The sequence below is a fragment of the Tamandua tetradactyla genome, chromosome 11 (assembly GCF_023851605.1).
Source record: "Tamandua tetradactyla isolate mTamTet1 chromosome 11, mTamTet1.pri, whole genome shotgun sequence".
NCBI classification, from domain to species: Eukaryota; Metazoa; Chordata; class Mammalia; order Pilosa; family Myrmecophagidae; genus Tamandua; species Tamandua tetradactyla.
The window spans coordinates 3,964,698-3,991,222 of NC_135337.1; the positions used below are offsets into that span (position 1 = coordinate 3,964,698).

At 42.6% G+C, this 26,525-nt stretch overlaps 1 protein-coding gene and 1 pseudogene across 1 annotated transcript in view; one reads left to right on the forward strand and one right to left on the reverse strand.

Annotated features, from left to right (window-relative positions):
• The window catches only part of PTGFRN (prostaglandin F2 receptor inhibitor), an 86,387-nt gene that overhangs the window by 10,206 nt on the left and 49,656 nt on the right, over nucleotides 1–26,525 (reverse strand). Inside the window, exons 5-7 of the mRNA XM_077119769.1 lie at nucleotides 16,899–17,324; nucleotides 10,528–10,947; nucleotides 523–630 (exon numbers count right to left, since the gene is read on the reverse strand). Of these exons, the coding sequence (XP_076975884.1) occupies nucleotides 523–630; nucleotides 10,528–10,947; nucleotides 16,899–17,324 (954 nt within the window). The remainder of the gene's footprint in view (nucleotides 1–522; nucleotides 631–10,527; nucleotides 10,948–16,898; nucleotides 17,325–26,525) is intronic.
• LOC143650903 (double homeobox protein A-like) lies at nucleotides 18,233–25,474 on the forward strand (annotated as a pseudogene).

The window sequence follows — 26,525 nt, forward strand, 5'->3', positions numbered from 1 at the left end:
ATTTTAAATGTTTTGCTCACTCCTCTATTCCCAGCATCTAGAGCAGTCTAGAGCAGCACCTGCACATAAAAGGAATTCAATCAATATTTGAGTGAATAAGGAATGAATGAAAGGAACTAGTGAGGACGGTGTGATAGTGGCTCGGTAGCAGAATTCTCACCTGCCATGCTGGAGACCCGGGTTCAATTCCCGGTGCCTGCCCATGCCAAAAAAAAGAAAAAGAAACAAGTGAAAATGCTGACTCTCCTGGTGGGTTCCAAACCAGCTTCTATCAGCCCCTGAGTCTGTCCACTGATCACCCTGACAACTGAGATTCAAATGTTTGGACATGTGCCCAAATCATCTGACAGAGAGATGCATCCATTCGACAAGTAGCTATTAAACACCTACTGAGTAGAAAGCACTGAGCTACGCAGTTTGGGGGTAAACGGACAATCCAAAGCCTGTATCTATGTAACACAGTGGGGGATGGAAGTATTTATGAAAAGCAACATGGGAATGAAAAAGGATGGAGAAAAGTACCTGGATCCAGTGCTGCTCCCTCAACAGTGATGATACAGAACAATTTGATCTGCTCTCCCCGGATAACTGATGGTGTATCCGAATGCACAGAGGCATTAAATATAGGACCTGCAAGAAAGTAACGTCAGCTTCATTATTCTCTTTCACAATTTTGTTCAATATTCCCTTCTTCTCGGCACTCTAATAGACATGTAAATGTGGCTCCCTTTCCTCAAAACTGATCAGGCAACTCATAAAATAGAAGGTGTTCTACTGCCTGGAACACTGATGCAACAGCTGGAGTTCCATTCACTATCTTGGGCCATGAGGACAAGGACCACGTTGTAGGAATGGGAGAGCAGAAAGCTGGAAGGATCTGGGTCCCTGATTATTGTGTTATTACCATACCAGTTCCAGGCTGCCTACCTCCGAATTTCATAAATGAAGTAAAAATGTGAGAAAATAAGCCTCTATCTTACTTAAAAAAAAAAAAGGTATTCTAAGGTGGTCTTTTCTTCTGTTTAGAGAGACATGCATTAGGTATATCTAAATGAGGTTCATGTTAAAATTATAACCAAATAAAATTATATCCAAAATAGAAGTGTTTCAGAACAGTTACAAGAGTTATTTTTGCTTCTGCATTTCCTTTACCCTTCTCTGATGACAATGACAGTCTCATGTGAAAACACCCCCCACCCCGACCCTGGCCATACAGCTGAGGGGGCTTCTAGCTCAGGGTGGCTCACTAGGAGATCAGACAGAGCGGGACTGAACCAAGGATGCCTCCAGTCCCGATGGAGTGAGTGACCTCAGTGTGCGCTGCTAGGTGCTGGCCACAGGATCCCTGCTGTAAAACTGCTGAAATACAATAAGGAAACAGACACACTAAACCTAACAGCTCTTTCCATAAAGTGTGGTGGGAACACCGAAGGCATGGCTCTAGTATGCAATGGGGAGATCAAGGCAGCCTGGGTATTCCCTAAAAAAACTATCCTGGGCAGTGTGATGGTGGCTCAGTGGCAGAATTCTTACCTGCCATGCCAGAGACATGGGTTCGATTCCTGGTGCCTGCCCATGTTAAAAAAAAAAATCCAGCAGGCATCTTCAGGCAATGATTTCTTAGACTTTACACCCAAAGCATAAGCAATGAGAAAAAAGTAGAGAAATGGGATCTCATCAAAAGTTTTAAACTTTTAGGCATCTAAGGACTTTATCATGAAAGTGTAACAACTTATACAGTGGGAGAAAATATGTGGAAACCACGTATCTGGTAAGGGTTTAATGTCCAGAATATATAAAGAAATTCTACAACTCAATAAAAAAAAGATACAAACCGTTTACAAAAATAGGCAACAGACTCCAACAGATATTTCTCCAAAGAAGAATACCCCTAAAAGCCCATGAAAAGATGCTCAACATCATTAGCCATTAGGGAAATACAAATCAAAACCACAGTGAGACACCATTTCACACCCACTAGAATGGCTACTATTAAAAAAAATGGAAAACTACAAGTGCTGAAGAGAACACACAGAAATAGGAACACTCACTGTTGGTGGGAATATAAAATGGTGCAGCTGTTGGGCAAAATATGCTTACCTTTCCGAGGAACAGAAAGCTTAGTATAGAATTACCAATGGCCCAGCAATCCCACTTCTAGGCATGCACCCAAAAGAACTGAAGACAGGAGCTAGCACAGAAACTTGCACACCAGTGTTCATGGTGGCATTATTCACAATTGCCAAAAGAGGGAAGCAACCCTGTGTCCATCAACCGATGGATGGATAAACAATATAGGGTATATACACATAATGGAATATGTTTTTAGCCATAAAAAGGAATAAAGTTCTGATACATGAACATGCATAAACCTCGAAGATGTGATGTTAAGTGAAATAAGCCAGACGCAAAAGGACAAACACTGTATGATCTCACTGACAGGAAATAATTAGAATAAGCAAACTCATTCAATCAGAACTTATAATATAGGTTACCAGAGGCCAGGGGCGAGGGCGGGAAACAGGGAGCTATGTGTAAATTGTCCAGCTGCTATTGGGGATGATGGAAAAGCTTTGGTCAAGGATGGCGGTGGTAGGAGCACAACACTGTGAATGCTAATTCACAAACTGAATTATACAATTGAACATGGTTAAAAGGGGAAATTTTAGGTTGCGTTACTAGTAATTTATAAATTACCAGAATAAATTTTTTAAAAAATCCATGGAACTAACTCTGCAAGTGAAATCACTGCTTTCCCCCCTGTAAGGGACGTGACATCCCATGGATGAATGTCTCCCTGGCAGTGTGGGAGAGGACTCCCAGGGATGAGCCTGGCCCTGGCACCGTGGGATCAACGATTCCATCCTGACCAAAAGGGGGAAAAGAAGTGTAACAAATAAGGCATCAAGGCTGAGAGAGTCAAGAGGTCACTCTTACGTAAGCTTCAATTAGACATTGTCATCATAACTTGCCAAACCCCAACCAAAACCATTCCTGCCAATCTTAAAGAACATCTAGGGTATTACATAAGATTCTACAAAGGTTCCATGCACTAGAGTAACTTTCCAGGAACCTATAACCCCCAGATGGGCCCCTGGACCAGATAAGTCCTAAAATGCAGAGGGGTCAACCTCTCCAGAATGTCAACTTATCCCATATTATCGACAGTCCTTCCAATATGAAAACATTGGAAGGGGCATAGCTCAAATACCACTAAAGAGTGGGAGAAAGATCAAAGGTGATGGTGGAGTTATACAGAGAAGGTAGGGTCTAATAGATGAGTATGAGTGCTAAATCAGTATAGTGACATTTCTTTTAGTCTCCAGTACCTTACAGCAGCTAGAAATAAAAATATACAATTGTGGAACTGTAACCCATACAAAACTCTGAAATCTGTTCTACAACTAAATGTTGCGATGCTCTTTGAAATTTATTGCTCTTTTGTATATATGCTATTTTTCACAAAAAGAAAAAGTTTATTTTGCTGATAAATGCACAGATATATGATGATATTGTGAACCACTAATTGTACTCTCTGGGTGATTATATGGTATGTGATTATATAATATACATCAATAAATAAATAAATAAATAAAAATCCATTGAACTGTACAATACCATGACCCGTAAGTTAAATCATGGACTACGGTTAATAGTATAATTATAAAAATGTACTTTCATCAATTGTAACAAATATACACACCAATGCAAGGTGTCAGTAACAGGATGGTATCTGGGAACCCTGTATTTTATGCACGAATTTTCTATAACTCCCAACTTCTCCAATTAAAAAACTAACCCAAAACAAAAACCTACCCAGCTAGATTTGTCCGGCACACTGCCCTGAGAACACCCTCCCCAATACCCAGTTTAACTTTCAGAAAATACCTCTTTCCTTTTTCCAAAGGCCAAAAAATGTTTCTACCCAGTCCTCACTGTATCCCCATTGCGAGGAAGAGATGCTCCTTCTAAGGTTTTGAGTTGTAAGGTAATGAGCATACATGTAACAACAAAATGTGGGGTATGAAGATTGAACACACGGAGAATTTAGGATTAGAATTTGATAATATTTACCATACAGCAGATCATATGCATTGGACCACAGGCATAATTATCGTACTATCTGATCACAAGACCTGTTAAACTAAAAAAACAATAGTACGTCTTACATGAAAGGCATCTGAGGCTCCTATCTCCTTCCAACTGAGGAGGGCCTAAGCACTGCTGTTTTGTTTGTTTGTTTGTTTGGCATGGGCAGGCTCCAGGAATCCAACCCGGGTCTCTGGCTCGGCAGGTGAGAACTCTGTCACTGAACCACCACCCCACTGTACTGCCCCCTTTTTTTTTTTTAGCCCCCTAAGACCCCTTTTAGGTGAGAGTGTTACACAGCATCAGGCCAAGCTGATTCTAAGGGCTCAATGTTTACCTTTCCCAGTGCCTTATATCTAGGAAGCAGCAAACCTGGAAAAAGCAGTTTCCAAAATACCAATGCGATGGGATTTCCCTTGGGTTTCTTAGGAAGCAAAGATACCCGGCTCTGGACACTGATTCTGAACCTCGTTAGGTGAGAACAGAAGTGTTAATAACTTCTTAATTAGGTAGTCAAAAAGTACCCCAAAGGCCTTTTAAAAAATATCCAGAAGAAAAAATGATCACGTGAAAAAGACTAAAAGGTCATGCAACCAATGAGGCAAAGAACTGAAATGCCTGTTTGGTAGATTGTATCATGTCTCCCCAAAAACATGGTCAAGTCCTAACCCTTGGTCCGTTGCATGGACTCATTTGTGAATAAAATCCTCCAAGATCCTATTTAGATGAGGCCAAATGAATCAGGGTGGGCCTTGGTCCACACGACTGGAGTCCTTATAAGAACAGGAAATTTAGACACTGCCAGTCAGCAGAAGCCAGAGAGGGAGACAGAAAGTGACAGGCGACCCGTGACAAAGGCAGAGACTGAGCCGCCAGCAGGAAACTATAGACCCCGGAGGAACCTCGGCTTGCCAAGACCCTTACTGTTGGACTCCTAAGCTCCAAACCTGAGAGACAATAAATTCCTGTTGTTTGAGCCAACCCATTCTGTGGCATTTGTCATAGCAACCCTGGCAAATTAAGACAGCTATTTTCATTTCAACATGATGACGAATAAGACGAACTCACTAAATTGCTTTGGTAGAGCCAAGCATACCAATAATCTGTGTGTTTTTTAAATTTAATTTAGTTTGTACTATCAAAGCAAAACCACATACAAACATTCCGTGTATGCTATACAATCAATGGCTCACAATGTCATCAAACAGTAGCTTATTCGTCACCATTATCCTTATCTAGAACATTTGCATCACTCCAGAAAAAGATAAAAAAAGAAAAAAGAAAAAAACTCACACATACCATACTCCTTACCCCTCCCTCTCCCAATCAACTGTGATCTGCTGAGAGAAGAGTGAAGGAGGGTGGTAGAGCATGGACTATTAAAGGGCTTAGGTAGGCAGGGTGGTGATTAGTTCTAATTAGTCAGAACGGTAGGAGGCACTTAATTCTACAGGGACAGAGACCATTAAGGAATGGCAGTCTCATGGAATGGGGCCAGGGACGAAAGGAAAGAGGACAAGGGAACTTCACCTTTTGGGCAGCCCTCCCTTCAGCGGCCTCGGCTCTCAGCCACAGTTCCCTCAAAAGTTCTTACGACCCTGGATTCGCTCTCCCTGTGGCAGTGGGGTGGGCAAGGAGGGAGCCGGGTGTTCCACACTGGAATCTATGCCTTCTACAGCCATCTATGGGCACAGGTCAGCAGCACCCATGGAGAGGAATGGAGAACACGCTTCTTTTCTTTGACTAGGAATCTTATGGTAAAAACAAGTAGACTAGAGGCTTTCTTTTTGGGGGGGGGGGGGTGCATGGCTGGGAATCGAACCCGGGTCTCGTGCACGGCAGGCAAGCAGTCTACCTTGGAGCTACAAGTGCGCCCCAAACTTGGGGCTTTCTTAAAGTGCTCAGCCCCCTTCTAGTAGAAAACCAAATGGCAGAAAGTAAGAAATCCTCAAACTGGATTTGCGTTTCTTCTTCTGAATTTGAAATGGTAAAGAAAGACAACTAATTTGGACAAATTTCACTGTCTCTCCTAGTTCCAAAGGAAAGCCCTACTGCTCCCTGGGTCTCCAGTTACACATTTCTCTTCTCCCCTATTGGCCCCAGCTGTGGGAAACAACAGGGCATTTATGTCGTGGCTCACAGGCAGGACAAGGACTGGACAGAAAGACCTTCTTGTGGGCAGTGATCCACAGGAGTGGGTTTCCTGCTAATGAAATCAACAGCACGCTGTTAAATATGGGTCATTATCCCAGGCTTGGAAATATTTTCATTACGGTCAATTTCTGCGGTAATGCTGCTTTTGTGAGGAGATTGATCTGGTTAACATCACAGATGACAGACCATGGCACAGAGAATTTAAGTGAACAGCCAGAGTCACTAGGGCACCCAATTTCTAGTCTGAAAGAGCACACGGCCCACTTAGCTTTTAAATAAAAACATTGACGCAAACCATGCCCCAATCCCAATCGCTGAAAAAGGTCATCAATTGCGGTGTTTTTTGAAAGCAACTCCACATCCATCGATATGATTAACAGGTAAACGGAATTCTAGTGCATACCATCATTAGAGTTGGTATTTATCTCAAGTTTGTGGTAACGTGGCCAACGCTCATAGTATCATTTTAAGGGTGGGGGGAAAGCAGGTCTTCAACTTGTATACACAGCCTGATCTCAGTGTCAAGAAGAAAACACGCAAAGGAAGACAAACCACACAAATTAACAGCCTAGCTGTTAGGATTATAGATAATTCTCTTTTCTTTCTTTTCATTTTGCTGTGTTTTCAAATTTCTATATTAAGGAGAAAATAATTTAGTATTTTTTTTTAAAAAGCTGGAAAACCACACTTCATCACATTTTAAACCATCTTTTTCCCACTGACACTTTTGAGTCAATAAAAACTAAGACTCGGTGGGCCCCGTCCCGGGAAATACCAAAAGGAAAGGGTGTGAAATCAGAGGACAGGAAGGCGGACACCAGCCAAGGACCTCTTTTTAATATGTATCTTGAAGTCTGCTGCTGGTTTTTAGGAAGGAAAGGTCCCTCCATTTCAAGTCATTCCAAAAGTTTCAAAATAAAATAAATAAAAAATCATAATGAAATGTTAAAGAAAAAACCTCTTTATCAGGTTAAGGAAATTCTTTTTATTTCTAGTTTATTAAAGTTTTTTAAAAAATCATAAACCGGTACTGAATTTTATTGAATGCATTTCTAACAATTATACCACTGAGATAATGATATAATTTTCTCCTTTAATTGATGTATATGATGTATCATATCATTAAATTGTCTAATATTAAACTCAATTTGCATTACTGAGATAACCTCCCCTCCAAAAACAAAAAACAAAAACAAAAAAAACTACAAGCCATTGTGGATTGGGTGTTACTCAGAGTGTAATGCTGAGGACTGGATTCAATGACAGGTTCTTCTAATTAAATTGTGAACTGGCCCTAACAGCTCTTGTTGGTTAAATAAAATTTAAACCTCAGACCTTCTGTTCATTTCTCACCCAAAAATACATACAAAAGATTTTGTCTCCCCTCTTCCACAGAGTTTAAAGGGAACATCAAATACCAAATGTAAAATACAATGGAACGTATTCCTACAGGCAGAAAACAGCCAAATAAAGGATAAAAAACACATGGTAATCTAATCTCAATAAACAGAAAAGGCATTTGACAAAAGGCAATTCCTCTTCATGATGAAGCACACTCAATAAACTCAGCCTGACCAAAGGCACATACGAAAAACCCATAGCCAACATCATACTTAATGCTGGAAGAATGAAAGCTTCTCCCTAAGGTCAGGAACTGGACAAGGATGCCTCCTTGTACAATTTCTATTCAGCACTGCACTGCAGGGTTCTAGCCTGGGCAAGTAGGCAAGAAAAAGAAATAAAAGGTATTCAGTTTGGAAAGGAAGAAGTAAAACTACCTCTCTGCACAGACGACATGCCCTTCCATTTTAAAAATCCTAAGGAACCCATGAAAAGACTATTAGAACTAATAAGTTCAGCAAGTTTACAGGATATAAGATCTATAATTTAAAAAGACACAGTAACAGGCATTGGCCAGTATGAGGAGAAACTGGACCCCTCATACACTGCTACAGGGAGCAGTAAAATGGTGCATCCACTTTGGAAAACAGTCTGGCAGTTCCTGAAAATGCTATACATTTGCCATATACGACCCAGCAATTCCTCCTCTAGGCACATATCCAAGAGAACTGAAAACATGTCCATGCAAAAACTTGGACGCTAATGTTCATAGCACAATTATCCATAATAGCCAAAAAAGTGGAGGCATCCAAATGGCTCTCACTTCATCAGCAGATAAACAAAACGTGGTATATGCATACAATGGAATATTATAAAACCATAAAAATGAATGAACTATTGACACCTGCTAAAACATTTATGAACCCTGAAAAATTTTTGCTAAGTGAAAGAAGGCTGATACAAAAAGTATTATAAGAAATGTCGAGAATAGGCAAATTCATAAAGACCAAAAGTAGATTACTGGTTGCCAGGGGCTGGGAGAAGAGGGGGACAGAGAGTCACATGAATAGGTACGGGGTTTCTTTTTCAGGAGACGAAAATTTTCTGGAATTAGATAGTGGTAATGACTGCATACTCTGTAAAAATATTAAAAACCAGTGAATTGCAAAAGGGGAATTTTATGGTATGTGAATTATATCTCAATAAAGCTGTTATTAAATATTTAAAAAACCCAGACTTACCAAAAAAAAGAGTCTTGTACTTTCTCTGCTCTTTCTAAATCTAAGGGTTTAAATCAGTATTTATCATTTATTAACTTTAAGATTAAAAGATTCTAGATTATTTCACTATGTATTACTGAAAGGTTATAGTAATTCAAAATGCTATTCATAGGAAACAAACTTTATTAGAGTATAATTGACCTTTATTATAAATGCTAACAATTTAATTCAACAAATATCTTGCATTCATTATACTGATTAAATTGATTCTTGAATTTTTGCTGGTGAGTATTCAGTAATTTCTAGCTGGAACCTAGAAAAGACCTAATGAAAACATCTGGTATTAAACTTACAAATAATAACATTTCACAATGATATTCTAAGTAAGATCGAGGATTCTAAATTTTTTAATCATCTCGTTGGGGAAACACACAAACCAGACATACACACATGGAACTTTATCAAAGGATCTTAATGAATCATGTGGATGAATAAGAAATAGTTCTATTCGAGATGATGTACCTTGTTTCTACAGCATTAAAAAAAAAGTGGCTCTTTCTTCCTTATAGCATAAAAGAACCTGTTTCCCAAAGATAAAATCAATTCAAAATAGGCACAAAAATGTCCTTGTTTTAATGAACTTTCCCCTAGATAAGCATTTGCTAGTAACTATTTAACAAACACAGGCATCTATACCATGCAGCTCTGGGGATGTGACGAATTTATAAGAAATCTTTTTCCAATCCAAAAGCAGGGTGAGGAACAGGGATGGGATGGAAATACGGTTCTGATAAGCTGGGCTAAGAATAGCAGCATCTCCTTCAGCTCTGGATTCCACTAAGAGTGGTATGTCACAGGGTTGGACAGACTTAAGTCCTATCTCTTCCCCTTTTGGCAGTCCATCTAACCCTCCAGAAGCTTGATTACCTCCTGTCTTTATTTATTTATACCCCACCATGTTCCCTAAAGGAGCTGAAGAAGTGAATTTCAGTTCATTTATTAGGAAAAAAAAAAAAAGAGAGCAAAAATGAAAACAGATGTTCATGCAAAAACTTGTATAAAAATATTCACAGGAGCATTATTCATAATAGCCAGAAAGTGGGAGTATGCAAAGATGACTGGATAAACAAAATATGGTAGATAAATATAATGGAATACTATTCAGCCATAAAAATGAATGACGTACTGGGCGGTGTGATGGTAGCTCAGTGGCAGAATTCTCACCTGCCATGCTAGAGACCCAGGTTCAATTTCCAGAGCCCTGCCCATGTCAAAGAAAAAAAATGAAGTACTGATACACGCTACAACAATGGATGAACTCTGAAAACGTTATGCTAAGTGAAAGAAGCCAGTTACAAGGACCACATACTGTAGGAAACAGAGTAGGCCAACCTGTAGAGACGGAAAGTAGAATAGTGGTTCCTGGAGCGTGAGAGGTGGGAGGTGAGGGGTGGCCTGTGGGGAGGGCATGGTGGGGGTGACAGATGAGGGATACAGCGTTTCTTTGGGCGATAATGAAAATGTTCTAAAGTTGACTGTGGTGATGGTTGCCCAATTCCGAGAAAGCACTAAAAGCCACTGATTTATATCCTTTAAATGGATAAATTGTATGGCGTGTGAATCATATCTCAATAAAGCTGTTAAGAAAAAGAGGAGGATAGCGGCTCAAAACCCTAAGGGGTCTTCTACCCCAATCCAGCCTTCCTTGTGGCTCCCTGCTCACCTGAGGTCTGGAAGTCGATCTCAATAGGATTGGAGAGACTGGTGGCTGCTTCTCGCCACAGGCTGCCCCCGACAGGGGACCAGGCCGTCACCACGCAGCGGTACAGCCCAGCATCCGAGACCTGCGTCTGGTACATGCGATAGCGAAATTCATCCTCCTGCACTTTCTCCAGCACAACGCCATCCACCCGCGAAGCGTCTGTCCAATTCTCCAGCTTCACCACAGAATCCTGGTCCAGGGAGATGATATATTTGGTCTCGTTGGGACTGGAGACACCTCCAACAGGCTTCTCAGCCGTGATGAGAACGGAGTAGCGAGGCGATTTAATGTTCTTGGAAGACACCTTGCAAGTCATCTCAAAAGTATTTCCTGCAGCAAAGAAAGGCTTTGGCTGCCTCGCCTTCACCACGAGCACAGAATCTGGAAGGAAGTACCAAAAGGAGGTGATTTCCAATGGGATTAGTGAAAATGGATGCACTTCTAAAAGGAACATGCCAAGAAAAGAGTAATTTATTTGCAAATTGCCACATGACAGCACTTAAGAAAATCTGGAAAACAGAAAAAAAAAAAAAAGCATTTGTATTCGTAAGCAGGCTGAAAGCTACCGCACTGGATTAAGCAGAGTATCTGAAATGACTTAACAGGTGCAAGGAAGGAAGGAATCGATGGGTTGAGCAACTGGGAACTACAGGTTTCCCTGAGGTGCAAGCTTGAGCCTACTCTAAGTGAGGTGGGGAAGATACGGTTGAACATGACGCTGATGCCAGCTTCCGGATGAGTCCACCTGGCTCTCCTATTCCATGGTTCTGCTGGGCAAAGGGAAAGGCGCTCCCAGCTAAACTAGCCTGCTGGGAGGAGCAGAGCGAAGGAGAAATGGGTTCTTTCTGTTTAATCATACGATGGTTGCATTACAGAACAGGTTTATTACTGAAATGATTGGAGTATATGCATTTGTAGAATCTGCTCATTTCCATTCGGTTTTACCTTTAATTTCAGAGATGCCATTTTAACACCTTGAGCAAGTGTTTACAGCTGCACCAACTGTAGGATTAAGTGTGCTACTCCCTATTTCTCTTTCAAAAAATAATCCCTAAGCATATACACAATAAGATTCATCCATATTATAAAAGCACAATGTCAGGAACTTGGAAGGTACTTAAATATTTGTGCAATAGACAAGTAAATAAATTAGACACATTCTATTCTTCAATAAAATGATGAACCCTTATAATCTACTCAATTATAAAATGAGATTTTTTTATGCTGGGTTTTCTTGAATACTTGTTCTACCAAACCCATTAGCAGAGCACATATGTTAGTTACACTGCCTCTCCCGAATCACTTATTCCTGAGGTTCCATTGAGCTACCTATACTCTTTCTTGATTCTATATGTTTGGTCATCCATTCATTATTGAAACAAGTAGTTACTGAGAATCTTCCATATTTTCAGGTACTGAGAATATAACAGTGAACAAAATAAACAGAAATCTCTGTCTTTATGGGTTAGTGAAGGAAGGCAAACAAAATGAGTAAACTATTTAGTATCTTAAGAGAAAGTAAAGCAGAGAAGGAACTGAGGCAGAGAGAGTGTGTGCATGTGTATGTAGTGGGGGGAAGGAAACAATTTTATATTGACTGTCCAGGGACAACCTCAGTGAAAAGGTAACACTCTTGAAATAAAGACTTGAAAGGGGTAAAGGAGTGAGCCCCGTATCCACCTGGGGGAAAGGCATTCTAGGCAGATGGAGCAGCAAGTAAAAGCCTTAAAGTAGAAGATGCTGATATTTGAACAACTGTGGGAAGGGCTGAGTGGCTGAAACGGAGTGAGTGTTGGGGAGAGTGGCAGGAGAGGTCAGAGGGTAACAGGGTCAATTGGCACAGGGCATCCCAGTCCGCTGAGAGGACTCTGGGTTTTGCTGTGAGTGAGAATGGGAGGCTCTGTAAGGTCAGAGCAGAGGAGCTTCATGATTTACATTTTAATGACTTTATCCTGTCTGCTGTACTCAAGGGCGAAAGTGGAGAGGTAACGTATTACAGGTAAGAGATGACAGTGGCTTGGAAACAGTTCCATGTGAGAAATGGTTAGATGTTTAATAAACTTTGAAGAATGAGGAGTCAAGGACGACTTGCAGATTTCTGATGTGAGCAAGTAAACCGCGGAGCCAGAGAAGCTTGAGAGAAGGAAGGTTTGGCAGACAAGACCAGAAGGCCCATTTTGATAAGAAGTGTGAGATGCCCAGAGATGCACAGAAATGTCAAGGAAGCAAGAGAATACTGAGTAAGGAGTTCAAGAAAGAGCTACGGGCAGGAAATGTAAACTTGGGAGTCACTGGTGCATCTATGGCAGCTAAATTCACTAGAGAATAGAAAGAGATCACCAAGAGAGATTAAATAGGAAAGACGTCCAAGGGCTGAGTCTGGAGGCAGTCTAATGTTTGGATGTCCAGAAAATGAACAGGAATCAGCAAAGGAGGCTGAGAAGGAACAACTAGTTGAGTTGGAAGAAATCCCCAAGAGGGTGGGGTCCCAGAAGCCAAGTAACAAAATGCTTCCAGGAAGAGGGAATGATCAATTGTGCTAAATCCTGCTAAGCCAAGTAAGATTCTGCTAATTGGATTTAACAGTGTGTTAGCTGCTGGTAATCTTAACATAAGCAGTGGGGGCAAAAGCCTCATTGGAGGAAGTGCCAGAGAAAATGGAAGGGGAGAAAGTAGAGACATCAAGTATGGATAAATTTAAGAAGTACTTTGGCTACAGAAGGAAAGAGAGTAATTAGGTGGACAAGGGAGAGTGGAGAACAGATAAATTGGGGGGGGGGGCAGGGTTGTAAGTGAGATCAAGATAAGTTTGGCATTTATTATTTTATTATTATTATTTTAATATAGGAGATCTAACAGCATGTTTATATGCAGAGGGGGAAAATCCAGTGGAGAGGAAATCCTGACAATGAGAGGAGAATGGCTGCAGCCCTGTGCCTGAACAGTGAGACGAGTTGACCTCTGCTAAATGATATGGTCAAGTAATGTAAGCTCAGTAGAAGGATAGAACATGTGAGAATTCTCCTCTGACAGTTTCTATTTTCTCAGGGAAAAAGGAGGCAGGACCAACAGCTGAGAGGGAGGCTGGGGAAGGAGGTGTTAGAGATTCTTTTTTTATTAAAAAAGGACTAAATCTTATTGACAAACTACTGCAGACATTTGGACATAAGTTTAAGCTACCTAGTTCGGCAGACTCTCACTTGTAGCATTTAATCTTCAAGAACAAAATGGAAGGATGGTACAAATCCAATTAGGGCTTTAACTTCTGCACAAAAAGGATTTTGATTCCTTTTCCATTCAGCTGCAGTGCCCCTTTCTATATCATGCTAGTGTTGACATGTACTTGACTATCTTGGAACAGTTCAATATCGACAACCAACTCATGAAAATCATCAGCTTTTGGCTCCAGTGTCCAAGTGGGCTTTTCATCAAGTGCAGAACCTCAGATGGACACGATACGTTGCTTTCTCTTTTTAAATACTGAAATTTTCGTTATTAGAACTATTACTTAAAGACTGTTTTCTTGGCTAAAAAGCTCTGCATTCAATTCAATTCAGGTGGCCCATCCCTCTCTCCTAATCAACCTCTTACAAACCAGTTCTCCCTCTACATCTAAGTATCTCTCAACACTCTGTCTGGGGCAAGATTTCAAAACCCACATCACGAAAAACTCAGTTTTACAGACCTCATTTTGTTTTTGTTGTTGTTTTTAAATCAATTAATGTTAAAAATTGCATCAGCTATTTAATTCATGAGGATTTTTCATATTAAAATTTAACCTTGAGATTCAACGGCCATGTGCTTTTAAAGGAAACATTTTGTTGAGAGTCTGAGCTCACTTCTGCATGGTGGTGCCTACTGCTGTTTGTTTAAGTTTGTGATTTAAAATCTTAAACAGGCCTGAATTTTGAAAGGGAGCCTAGTTTGGGATTTTGCAACTACAACGTTATGGGATACCTCAAATCAAAACTAAGAGAAAGTTAACAAGCCTTAAATTAACTTCAGAACTTTTAAGAAAGCAATGTCACTTTTGAAACTAACAGATTTGTGTTGTTTTTTTTTTACTCAAATTCTTTTTTTTATTATAAAAGGTACATTTCTGTTTATATTTAACCAACAAAGAGAAAAGCACCTGTGCGCTTTAAAAATTAATGGAATAGTCCTAAATCTATGTTAATGCACTGTAAAATGCTACACAGGAGGCCAGAATGCAGCGTAAGGATGGAGTAGGAGGAGTAAAAGAAGGCGAGTATGAAGGAAAACACTTGGACAATTACTTGCCTGTTGTGGGTAAAGCAACAGAAATCCTGGGAGATGGTGCAGAGATTTGCAGAGAACAAAGAAGGTTAGAAATAATCATTTAGAGAGAGGTGGGACGTAAATAGGTGATGGAGATGCAGAATGATTCCCAAGTAGTACTGAGTCCCCACGTGGGTCAGTGATCGCGGATGTAGAGGAAGGCCAGTCAATATGTTGGAATGTTTTTCTACAACCACAGTTAGCTCAGCAGATGCAGGTAGGCAGGGAAGAGAGAGCTGGATTTAAGTGAACTGTGATTGAGTCGATGAGTATTACAAGGAAAAAAAAAGAAGGGGCAAGGGAGGGTAGAATGTAAGTGAGGGAGTGATTTATGATGGACTCAACACAGGCAACATAACAGGAGAGGGATAACACAATTTATCCCCACTCCCCTCCGGACATACCTGAGAATGAAAGAGGACACTATTAAGAATTTATACCTGGACAACAGGTATACCTATAAATAGACTACCCTGGGCAAACTAAAGATGAGATGGGAGGAAAGGACACAGGGGGCTTTGCTACAGCCCCATGGTGGGGGAATCCACCTGGCCTTGGCTGGTATGGGTGGAAATGGGGACACAGTTATTTCGGTGAGTTTGGCTGAATAAAGTAGTAATTGTCTAAAAGTGCTCTGTCCCTTCCTGGTCCTTTGGCTTGAGAGAACGGGCATAGTTATGTTGTTCCTTGGCATGTAAGATGGTGGACTGCTGGACTGAGGTCCTGGTAAGGCTGAAGGGTTGTTAATGGAGTACGAGAGGGAGTGATGGAGAAAGAAGATTCGGATGCTTGAAATTAAGATTATGGAGGGGTTTCAGGGATCAGAAGTGAGATGATCTAGAATGGCCAATAAGAATGGGAAAACAACCAAAACAGGATGGAGGTCATGGCGGCTGGAAACAGGAGGGCAAGGAACCGAAAACAAGAAGATGGTCTACATTAGGGTTCTCAACCTTGACTGCACGTAAGAATCACCTCAGGAGCACTCAAAGATTCCAATGCCCTAACGGCACAGACCTCAGACCAACGAAAACCTAATCACTGAGTGAGACCCAAGCATCAGTACTTTTTCAATGTTTCTCAGGCGATGCCAATCGCCAAGGTAAGAACCAGTGCCAGACACGGAGAGTAAAGTGAGTAAGACAGGAGCAGAAGCGGGGAGAGCGACCATGAAACAAATGCTGCCATCTTCCAAGAATGAAAGGGGAGAACCTAGGAGCCAATAGGCGACGCCAATGAAAAGAGGCGGCGAGCTTGGAGACATGAGATCCACGCTGGGCATCTTTAGGGGGGAGGGGAAAGGTCTGGAAGCTGCGGTGAGAAACAAGGAGGGCACCTGCCCTACCTCTCGGTCCAGTGATGAGGGAGCACAGGAAGGAAAATGCCACCACTTCCAAAGGTTCTAGGGGTGAGGGAGGCCGGGCACGTCTAATGCCAGACAGATAAAGGCATATTCAGAGCTGAGGTTCAGGGTACAGACGTTCCTGGTGACCCTGAGCGCTACAGGGCGCTATTTAGGGTTGGGATGTACAAGGGGGGTGGCAGTGGGTCAAAACAGGTGTGGACGATCATGTGGTACTCGGTGGCCGAGGCACGAAGGAGAACTGAGGAGTCCTCGGGCTTCAAACGGTGAAGGGCACAACCAAAGTAAAAGACTTGACGAGACTGGCCTGGCTCCCAGGGCAGTTGTTTCCTTTGAGTTCTTGTCACCTCACCTAGAAATAACCTCTCCAGATTAACGACTCTGTGGTGTCCAGTGGGAACTCACAGACACTGTCATACACCAAGAGCCTGTGCAAGGCTTTGCTAAGACACCCCCCCCACCCCAGCCGGGCACTCAAGTGTCAGAGGCTCAGCCTCTGCTAATACAGATAAAAGTCATCATCATGAGCACCCACTCCTGAGAACGCATTCTTGGATCCCCAGCGTTAAGTGGAAAGCTTGCAGGGTGCCGGTACCTCTGAAAACACCCGGTGAGATGACAGAAGCAAAACAAATGAGAAACAGCTAGAGAGCAAGAAAAAGGCTCCCACCTTCTGATGCCCAAAAAATGTTGACAGGCTTGGAGAGGACATCCTTGCTCTTTGCCCAGCTGTTGTTCTGCTGTCTGGTCCAGGCAGACACAGCGCAGTAGTAACTGCCTCTGTCTTCCTCCGTAGTCCTTTGGATTCGAAAACTGAATGTGTCTGTGTGCTCCTTCGAGAAAATAAAGTCTCCAGTCTGGGCCCGTGGCTTGCTCCTCTCGCCGTACCTGAGCGTCCAGTCCCCATTCATGGCGGCCAGGAGCTCGCTGGTGGCCGTGTCGTCGCTGCGCCGGTGGACTCTGTAGTACCACGACACCGTAAAACGGACGTTGGCCTCTGTGCCCTTTGCACCCACGATCCAGCATTCCAGCTCCGTGGGGTCGTCCGAAAACTCAGGGACCTTGGAAGCATTCAGGTACACTTGATAATTTGGTTCTGAGCAAGAGACAGAAGTGAGAAGAAAAAGTCAGAACATCATCACGAGTTTGCAAAAAAGAAGGAAACACTCCTCTTGGTCTGACAACTAAATGCCTATCCCACCGACCACAGTGATAGAAATGAGTCTTTGCAATGGATGGGAAGGATCCTGTAAGAGACGTTTTTGCCAGACTTGTCAAACAAACAGTTCCTCCCACTTCCCGGGACTCCCCAAGGAAACCTCCCAAGACCAGAAGCCAAATTTCCTTGATCAGAAGTCTCAGAGTCATGATCATTCCACAATATTGGAGATAGCTGTTGGTTTCCCACTCGTTCTTTAATGCCACTTCCTCTGGGCAGCAGTCTTCCTGGATGCCCAGGGTAAGGCACACTTTCTCTGTTCCCCCCTATGCCACGTATGTTCTCCTACACAGCAATTACTGTGCTGTTATTACGCCTTGTTTGAGTCTCATCTCCACCCACCAAATACAGTGCCTTGGATGCAGCAGGCACTCAATAAATGGGTACTGCACTTATGCTAAAGCCTAATTTTCCTTCTGCAGAGCATCAGCTTCCAAGAGAAAAACAATTCCACCTAAACAGAACTATCCATTGGCCAACACTAACTTTATTCGCATCACCTGATCAAAAGGTTTAGTTTTATTTAACATTGCTTTTATGTATGACTCACACAGATTGTAAACTGCGAGGGTCAAGGAACTGTTCTTTTGTGATTTACACTCCTGATGAAATTTATAACATCATGACTTCTCCAAGACTGAGTCAGTGGCCAGGAAATGGAAAGAACTCAAAATCCTCATTCCCTCAAATGTCATCTTCTTCACAAGCATTTAATTGCAAGTGAGGATGGGCTCTGCGCCATACAAAGTTAAACCAACGTGGCTCCCGCTCGCCCTGTGGTGCACATGCTACGGTAACGTGGACTCTTTGGAAGAGGGCCACACACAGGGAGATGTCAGAGCTGGAAAGGTCCATCCGGCCCCTCCCTTAGCATACCAGTAGGCTCGGGTCACACAGCTGGGAGATTTCCTGCATCCTGGGCAGAGAGGGCGAGCACACCACACCCCCTCTCCAGCAATGCCTGACTGTGGAACGAATACAATGGAAATGTACTAACAGCATAACAGGCCTAAGAAAAGCAAGTCACAAATCACCCCGTGCCCAAGGTTTCCGACTTCTTCTCCTGTCAGTCTCTGAAACTTATTTATTTTTTATTGATACATAGTATATATTCACATACCATGTGATCATCCAAAGTGTGCAGTGATTCACAATATCATCATATACCTGTGCACTGATCATCACAATCAACTTTTTTCTTTTTTTGTGAAAAAATGACATACAAAAAAGCGATAAATTTCAAAGCACATCGCAACAATTAGTTGTAGAACAGATTTCAGAGTTTGGTATGGGTTACAATTCCACAATTTTAGGTTTTTACTTCTAGCTGCTCTAAGATACTGGAGACTAAAAGAAATCTCAGTACACTGATTCAGCACTCATACCTGTTTGTTAAACCCTACCTTCTCTGTATAACTCCACCACCACCTCTGATGGCTCACCTCCCACTCTTTAGGGGTATTTGGGCTAGCTCATGTCAATTTTTGGCCAGGCAACCGTGTGCACACAAGGCCAGCTAAGTTCATTTAATGTGGGAAGGACAGATTGGAAATGCACCGTCCTGTCAAGACTGACCCCAGAACATCACAACAACAGTCCCTCCCCACGAGAGGCGGCTGTTGCTTACGGAGCCCCAGCTCCATTTCCAGCACAGTGTGGAAGACCCTTCACCTGTCATCACGTTAACCAGAACAACAAACTGTGGCATATTACCAAGCAGTGGGAAAGAGCCAGGGGTCTGCAGCCAGACTAAGAAGGTTCAAATACCGGCTCTGCCGTTTACTTGCTGTGCCATGTTGGGAAGATTACTTAACTGCTCTGGTGCCTCATTTATAAAAACAGAGATAATAACAGTAACTACTTCACTGTGTTATTGAGAGGGTTAAAAGTTAAAATGTACATAAATGTGCTAATACTGAGTCCTGGTGCATGGTATTGACACATGTGTGCACGTGTATACCCAGACACATGCACACACATCTGTGCGTGTACATAAATGTATATATTTGTAAACTGCTATTCATAACTCCCATTTCCATTTGAAGAGATGGAAGTTTAAAGAGGTTAATAACTTGCCCACAGAGCTCAAAAGTGGCAGATTTGTATGCTTTCTACCACCTTTCAACGTACATATTCATCTCTTCAATGAGCCAAACTTACTATCTTCTAAAACTTTGTATTTTTCCAAGCACCACAGACTGAGACGATGATTCTCAGGAAAACTGAATGCCAACACTAGCAATAGCATTGCTAAGTCCCTGCCACAGGGAATGAGAACCAGGAAGAGAGTTTCTCTATCTAGGGCCATCATTTTCATCTAACCGACCAGTGCAATTTAAAAGGCTACAATGGGCTCAGTGGCAGAGTTCTTGCCTGACATGCTGGAGACCCGGGTTCGATTCCTGGAGCCCGCCCATGCCAAAAAAACAAAAGGCTACGACACTACCAGTGGGGCCTGTCTTCGGTCTCCTATGTGATCACAGGCTCTAAAAACAAACCCTACATGCCTTCACGGTCACGTCCATCCCTTGAGCATACTCTTCCCAAGTGGTCTCTCTTCAAAGGCCGCTGGATGGAAGACGTTTGAGACGCAGTGGTCTGACGGAGCTGGTCAGGGAAGCAGTGGTCTGACGGAGCTGGTCAGGGAAGCAGTGGTCTGACCCGTGGATAGGGAAGCAGCGGTCTGACGGAGCTGGTCAGGGAAGCAGTGGTCTGACCCGTGGATAGGGAAGCAGTGGTCTGACGGAACCGGTCAGGGAAGCAGTGGTCTGACGGAGCTGGTCAGGGAAGCAGTGGTCTGACGGAACTGGCCAGGGAAGCAGTGGTCTGACGGAACCGGTCAGGGAAGCAGTGGTCTGACCCGTGGATAGGGAAGCAGTGGTCTGACGGAGCTGGTCAGGGAAGCAGTGGTCTGACGGAACTGGTCACGTTCTGACCCGTGGATAGGGAAGCGGTGGCCAGCACTAGCTCCTGCACTGACCAGCAGCAGCTCTGTCCCTCTCCTCCGACCTCCTGGCCTGGCCACCGCACCCCATAGCTCACCCACCTGGATATCAGAACCCAGCTACGCGCCTGGTCTGGCCCCAAACACTGGTTCAGAGCTGTGCTCTGGGCATCTCAGCTGGATATCTCTAGAGCATCCCAACCTAATTCATCTCGCTCCCCAACCCCCTCTGCCAACAGATACACACACGCACACTCACAGTCACACAAAATCCCCACTCCAAACAAACACAACCAGCTCCTCCGAACCAATTACCGCTCCTGTGATCACACTCCAGCACTCATTCCCCCATCACCTTAGCTTGAAACGTGTGTCATCTCCTCTTCCTTTCCCTTACCCCCTCCACTCTGAGGACCTAAACCCCACACATTCTACCTTCTTAGAGTCTCTTCCTTTTTTCCCCTGGCACACAGGTGCCCCACACATGTCTGGGGTTGAATAAAAGCGAGAAAACATACAAATGTAACACTCTCATCCTGGCCCTCGCTGCCTCCAGCCAAGGTTATTAATTTGCTAATCCTACTTCCAGGAGGAGCAAACTATCGCGTCATCGGTTTGATAAACCTTCCATGGTTTTCTCCTCTCACCCTGAGTCAAGCACACACCCCCCAGCCCGGCCTCACCACAGTGGGAGTCCAGCATGCTTGTGCACAGTCTAGACCCCATTCCAACAGCAGCTCTCGCCATTCCCTAAATGCCCCCTCTGTTCCTAGTTCCGTGGCCCCTTCTTCCTGCAGTTCCCTCTGCCTCTGCATTTTTGGTACGCTGCTGAATAAATGATTGGGTGGACTCTCCCATTCTACTCCGCTCCCCACCCTGAAATCTCATACGGCAAACACAGAGAACTGAGTGCCCAGGGCAGTTGGAGGATGGTCCATCAACTGGTAGGCACCCCAGGCTGACATGAGAGAAAATCCCTTCTCTGACCTGCTTGGTCTCCTCACTCTTCCTTAAAAGTAAACCTTAGACTTCAGAAAAGGCGGCATCAGCCCACATGCCATGTCAAACAAAAACAAGCGGATTCTTGGCTTGTGGGCTTCAAAGTTCACGTTCTCAGGATGTAAAGGCTGTTTAAAGGTCAGGGGAACTGCCTACCAGCTTTGTAGTCCACTTCAGGCCTGAACTCCTCAACACAGGTTTCCACTATGCTAGAATGGTAGAACAGATGGGTTCTTGTTTCTTCTTGGTTTTTGGTGCATGTGTAGACATTTTCCTGCAATGTTGGTTTGTTTGCTTTTCATATGCCATATGGCAGAGTCACATTTCATTATTTTTCCAAGTGAGTATCCCGTTATTGCAGCACCAGTTGTTGAATCCTTTGGTTTGCTTGTTTGTCTGTTTTGTTCTGGGGGAAGTGCATGGACCAGGAATCGAACCTGGGTTTCCAGCGTGGCAGGCAAGAAGTCTGCCTGCTGAGCCACCGTGGACCGCCCTGTAATGTCGTGTTACAATTAAAAAATTGTTTATAGAGATCGTAGACCTGTTTCTCAAGGCCTATCATACACATGCCTATCTGTGTAGCTTCTCCTACTTTGAACTCACTCAGCATCACAAATGTCCACAGAACTCTACCACCCGCCAGCCTCACTGCTCTCTTAAGATTTTATTGAAACTGTGCTTTGCACTTTGACTCTTCCCAGGGTCAAGGATTACATACCTCCTCATTTGGATGTGCTACCCTACCCATGCAGCGCATCATATGTCAAAGATACTGACAGACTTGCTGAATTGAACTAAATTGACTGTTTTGCATAAAAATGCTCATTTTGACATAAGCCTTCCACAACTGATTACTGCTACATTTTGTTTTATTGCATCAAGAAATCAGCTAAAGATGCAATAGCAGTTATGTTTTAAAAATGCTTATAATTCAAGATGCATACTAAAGCACTTACCGGTGAGATGAAATGATGTCTGGGCTATGCTTTAGATTCCTCCAGAAGAAAAAGGTGTGTGTGTGTGTGTGTGTGTGTGTGTGTGTGTGTGTGTGTGTGTGTGTGTGAGTGTGTGTGGTGTGTCTGGGGGAGGGAAGAGACATGAAACCTAGTTGGCAAAACTTCAGTAATTATTGAAATAGGATGGTTCTTTCTATTTCTGTGTATGTTTGAACATTCTCATTCAAAAGTTAAAAAAAAAAAAAATCACCGACCCCCACTGTGAGCCCTTTCTCAGAATCCTGGGGCTGGCCCAAGCACAGCAAGGCCAAATTCTGAAGAGCAGGGCGGCATTCCCTAACCTGGCTCCCAGGCTCGTGTCTGCTCGTGTGGGTACCACCTCCCGAGCTTCAGACTCCAATAAAAAGACTTTGTTCTTTGAATACAGGTTATAACACTCCTTTGTTACAACTTCCAAAACCACGAAAAGCTTTCAGAATCATTGGCTAATATGACAAAAAAAACATTGTGCCCACTGCATGTAGGGACCTGACGGGAAACCTTCACACAGTTCACCTTCTTTTGCTCTCACATCAGTTCATTGAGGAAGGTATTATGATCCCCATTCTACAAAAAGGAATAAGGATAACGAATTTACTGAGAGGCTTCCATATGCCAGCCACCATGCTACTCATTTTCCTTGCATTCTTGCTGAATCTTCAGAACAACCTATGAGATAGCTACCCCTTTCATCTATGTTTCCCAAATAAAAAAGAAAGACAAAGCGCAGGAGCTCAGTTAGAAGACTAAGGTCTTGCACAGCGTGTGTGAGCAGAATCACACAAGAGGCTTTGGCTTCACGGCCTGGCCCAGCCACAGACCAAATGCATGACCTCGTTACTCACCCAGGTCATTAACGCTTTCTCAAAGCCTGCTACATCCAAGACAAGAGTGATGCAAACTGAGGGCACTAATCATGAACCGTGTAACATGTTCTAATAACCCCTTTGAAACTTGGTTAACTTGGTACAGCTAATGAGATGAATGTACCACGTGTGCAAGTTGGAGGACACAGGAAAAGAAGTGTCCCTTCCCTGCTGAGGACTCGGTTTTATTTCGTGAATTGTGGATGTACTTTTGAGGCACCTGAACATGCTAATTGTCAAAAAGATTTGCCACTTTGACAAGCTTAGCCTACCTATAGGTATGTCTAAGAGTCATCTCCAGAGGACCTCTTTTGTTGCTCAGGTGTAACCTCTCTCTCTCTCTAAGCCCAACTCTCCAAGTGAAACCATTGCCCTCCCCTCTATGTGGGACATGATATCCAGGGGTGGGTGAAAGTCTCCCAGGGATGAGTCTGGCCCTGGCACCATGGGATCAACAATTTCATCCTGATCAAAAGGGGGAACAGAAGTGTAACAAATAAGGTATCAGTGGCTGAGAGAGTTCAGAGTCAAGAGGTTTCTCTGGAGGTCACTCTTATGCAAGCTTCAGTTAGACACTGTTACTATCATAACTTACCAACCCCAACCAAAACCATTCCTGCCAGTCCTAAAGAATACGTAGGGCATTATATAAGATTCTACAAAGGCTCCATGAACTACAGTAACTTTCCAACCTTCAGATGGGTCCCTGGACCAGATAAGTCCTAAAACCTAAGGGCCCAGCCTCTCCAGAACATCAGCTAGTTTCATCTCCCTACCCCATATTTTTGACAGCCCCTTCCAACATGAAAAAGTTAGAATTGCCATAGCCCAAATAACCCTAAACAGTGGGATAGAAAGATCGAAGGTGATGGTGGAGTTATACAGAGAAGGTTGGATTAAACAAATGAGTATTGGTGCTAAAGCAGTATACTGATATTTCTTTTAATCTCCAGTAGCTTAGAACAGTTAGAAGTATAAAAACCTAAAATTGTGGAGTTGTATTCCATACCAAACTCTGAAATCTGTTCTACAACTAATTGTTGCAATGTACTTTGAAATTGATTGCTTTTTGTATACATGCTATTTTTATCCAAAAAAAGGGGGGAAAAAAGAGAAGGAAGAGTATAATAGGAAAGATAGAATTTAATAATGACTATGACTGCTGAATCAATATATTGATATTCCTTTTGGTCTCTGGTGTCTTGGAGCAGCTAGAAGAAAAACTAAAAAATTGTGGAACTGTAGCCCATACCAAACTTCAAAATCTGCTGTATAATTTCTTGTTAAAATGTACTTGGAAATTTATTGCTTTTTTGTATATATGTTATTTTTCACAATTGAAAAAAAATTAAAAAAAAGTAAAAGGACAAAAGAAACAGAGACAATGAAGAGAGGGTCCTGTTTTTAGCTCTGGACACTGATGATGCAACCATCTTTCAACCCAAGGAAGCTAACCTGTGTGCTGAGGAAGGAAGAGCAAAATCAGTGAAAGAAGCTGGACCCTTGATGTCAATGAACTGCTGAACCAATCAACCTTCTCAATGGATTTTTTACGTGATAATAAATTCATTACAACTAAGAAAAAAAAAGATTTGCCACTATGACCATTTATTTAACAAATATTTTTTAACATTTAAAAAGAGAGAGTTCGACTCCTGGTCACATGTTTGAAAAGCCAGGACTCTCTTTCAACATGGCCCATATTCTCTGCAACAGGATCATCACTGCACATCAAAGGAGCAGCTGCACCAAATTCACAGGGGATCAGCTGGAAATCCTCATCGACACCTTCAACCAAAAATCTTAACTGGGGTTATGCTACCAAACAAAAACTTGCTTTAGAAATTAACACCGAGGAGTCCAGGATCCAGATGTGGTTTTAGAATCAAACATTTAGACACTCATTCTGGAGAACAGAACCTGGGCAGATCTTAGAATCAAACCAAATCCACAGGCAAGATCCTTCTGCAGAGATTCAAGTTAGAGAAGCCAGACGGTGCTGTAGCTCCTATATCTCTTCCCAATTATGAACTCTCATGAAAGCATTCAAGAAAAACCCTTACCCTGGAATTGACTCCAGAGAACTACTTGCTAAAGAATCTGGGTTCAGAGTCAAGAGTCCAAATTTGGTTTCCAAATCAGAGATCTATATTCCATGTTCAGAGAAAAAGAGAACCGGGTGAAATCTCAGAACAAATACGAGACAAGGCACAAGATCTTTGAGATGAGAGAGTTCAAGGCTTAGAAGCTACACAAAATATCACCAAACTCACTGGCAACTGTTTTATTTCTCTGGAGCCAGAATGTGGGGGCATAGAACAAGTTCAATGTATCTGATATCATCACCCTCAGCCCCCAAATCTATCTCACTCTTCCTGGGAATGAGCTCTTCCTCTGCGACTGCAAGTTGAACACTGTGGAATGTGGAAATGGAGGCAAGATTTCAGGAGGCAGAGACAGGCTCAAGAGGCACTCCACAGTGCTACTTACCTAGCCTGGATTTAGAGTTCAGCAGAGCTTAAGGAACAGTGAAAATAAAAGTAACACATATCATTTTAATCATCATGGTAATAACTGATTCAGGCAAAAATCATCAGTGCATGTAAAGCCCTCCAAGTGAACGTTTTATGAAGAACAAGGTATGCATTATCTCAAAAAATTACTTATTAATTACAAAAGGAAAACTGGTAAATTTGTATTGGAAAGACCTGACAGACTCCACCTTAACCAAGTACTCGAAATCTGCTTTGCCAACAGTAACAAGGACTGACGAGGTGCCTCCTGATATGAAGCATCTAAGAAAGATGCAATATCCCTTCTGTGGCACTGCTGCCAAAAGTGCATGCTGAATTTAATCATAAGGAAACACCAGACAAGCAAAACTGAGTGAAATTCTACAAAGTAAGAGACCTGTACTTTTCAACAATGGACGGAATCATTGCAACAAAGATAGAGCAATAGTACACTAACCCAGGAAGTTTCCTGAAGAGTTGCCTTCTACTTGTAGAATGTGTTACCATTTATGTGGGGAATGGACACAAATTCAGAGACATGTTTATACCTACAACTTCTCTCCAAAGATGCTCAAGAAACTGGTAAGACCAGTTATCTCTTTTTTTTAATAAATGTAATTTTGTTGAGATATATTCACACACCATCCAGTCTATCCAAGATATACAATTGATGGTTCACAGTGTCATCACATGGTTGTGCATTCATCACCACAATCATTTTGGGGACACTGGCATTACTCCAGGGAGAGAAAGAAAAAGAA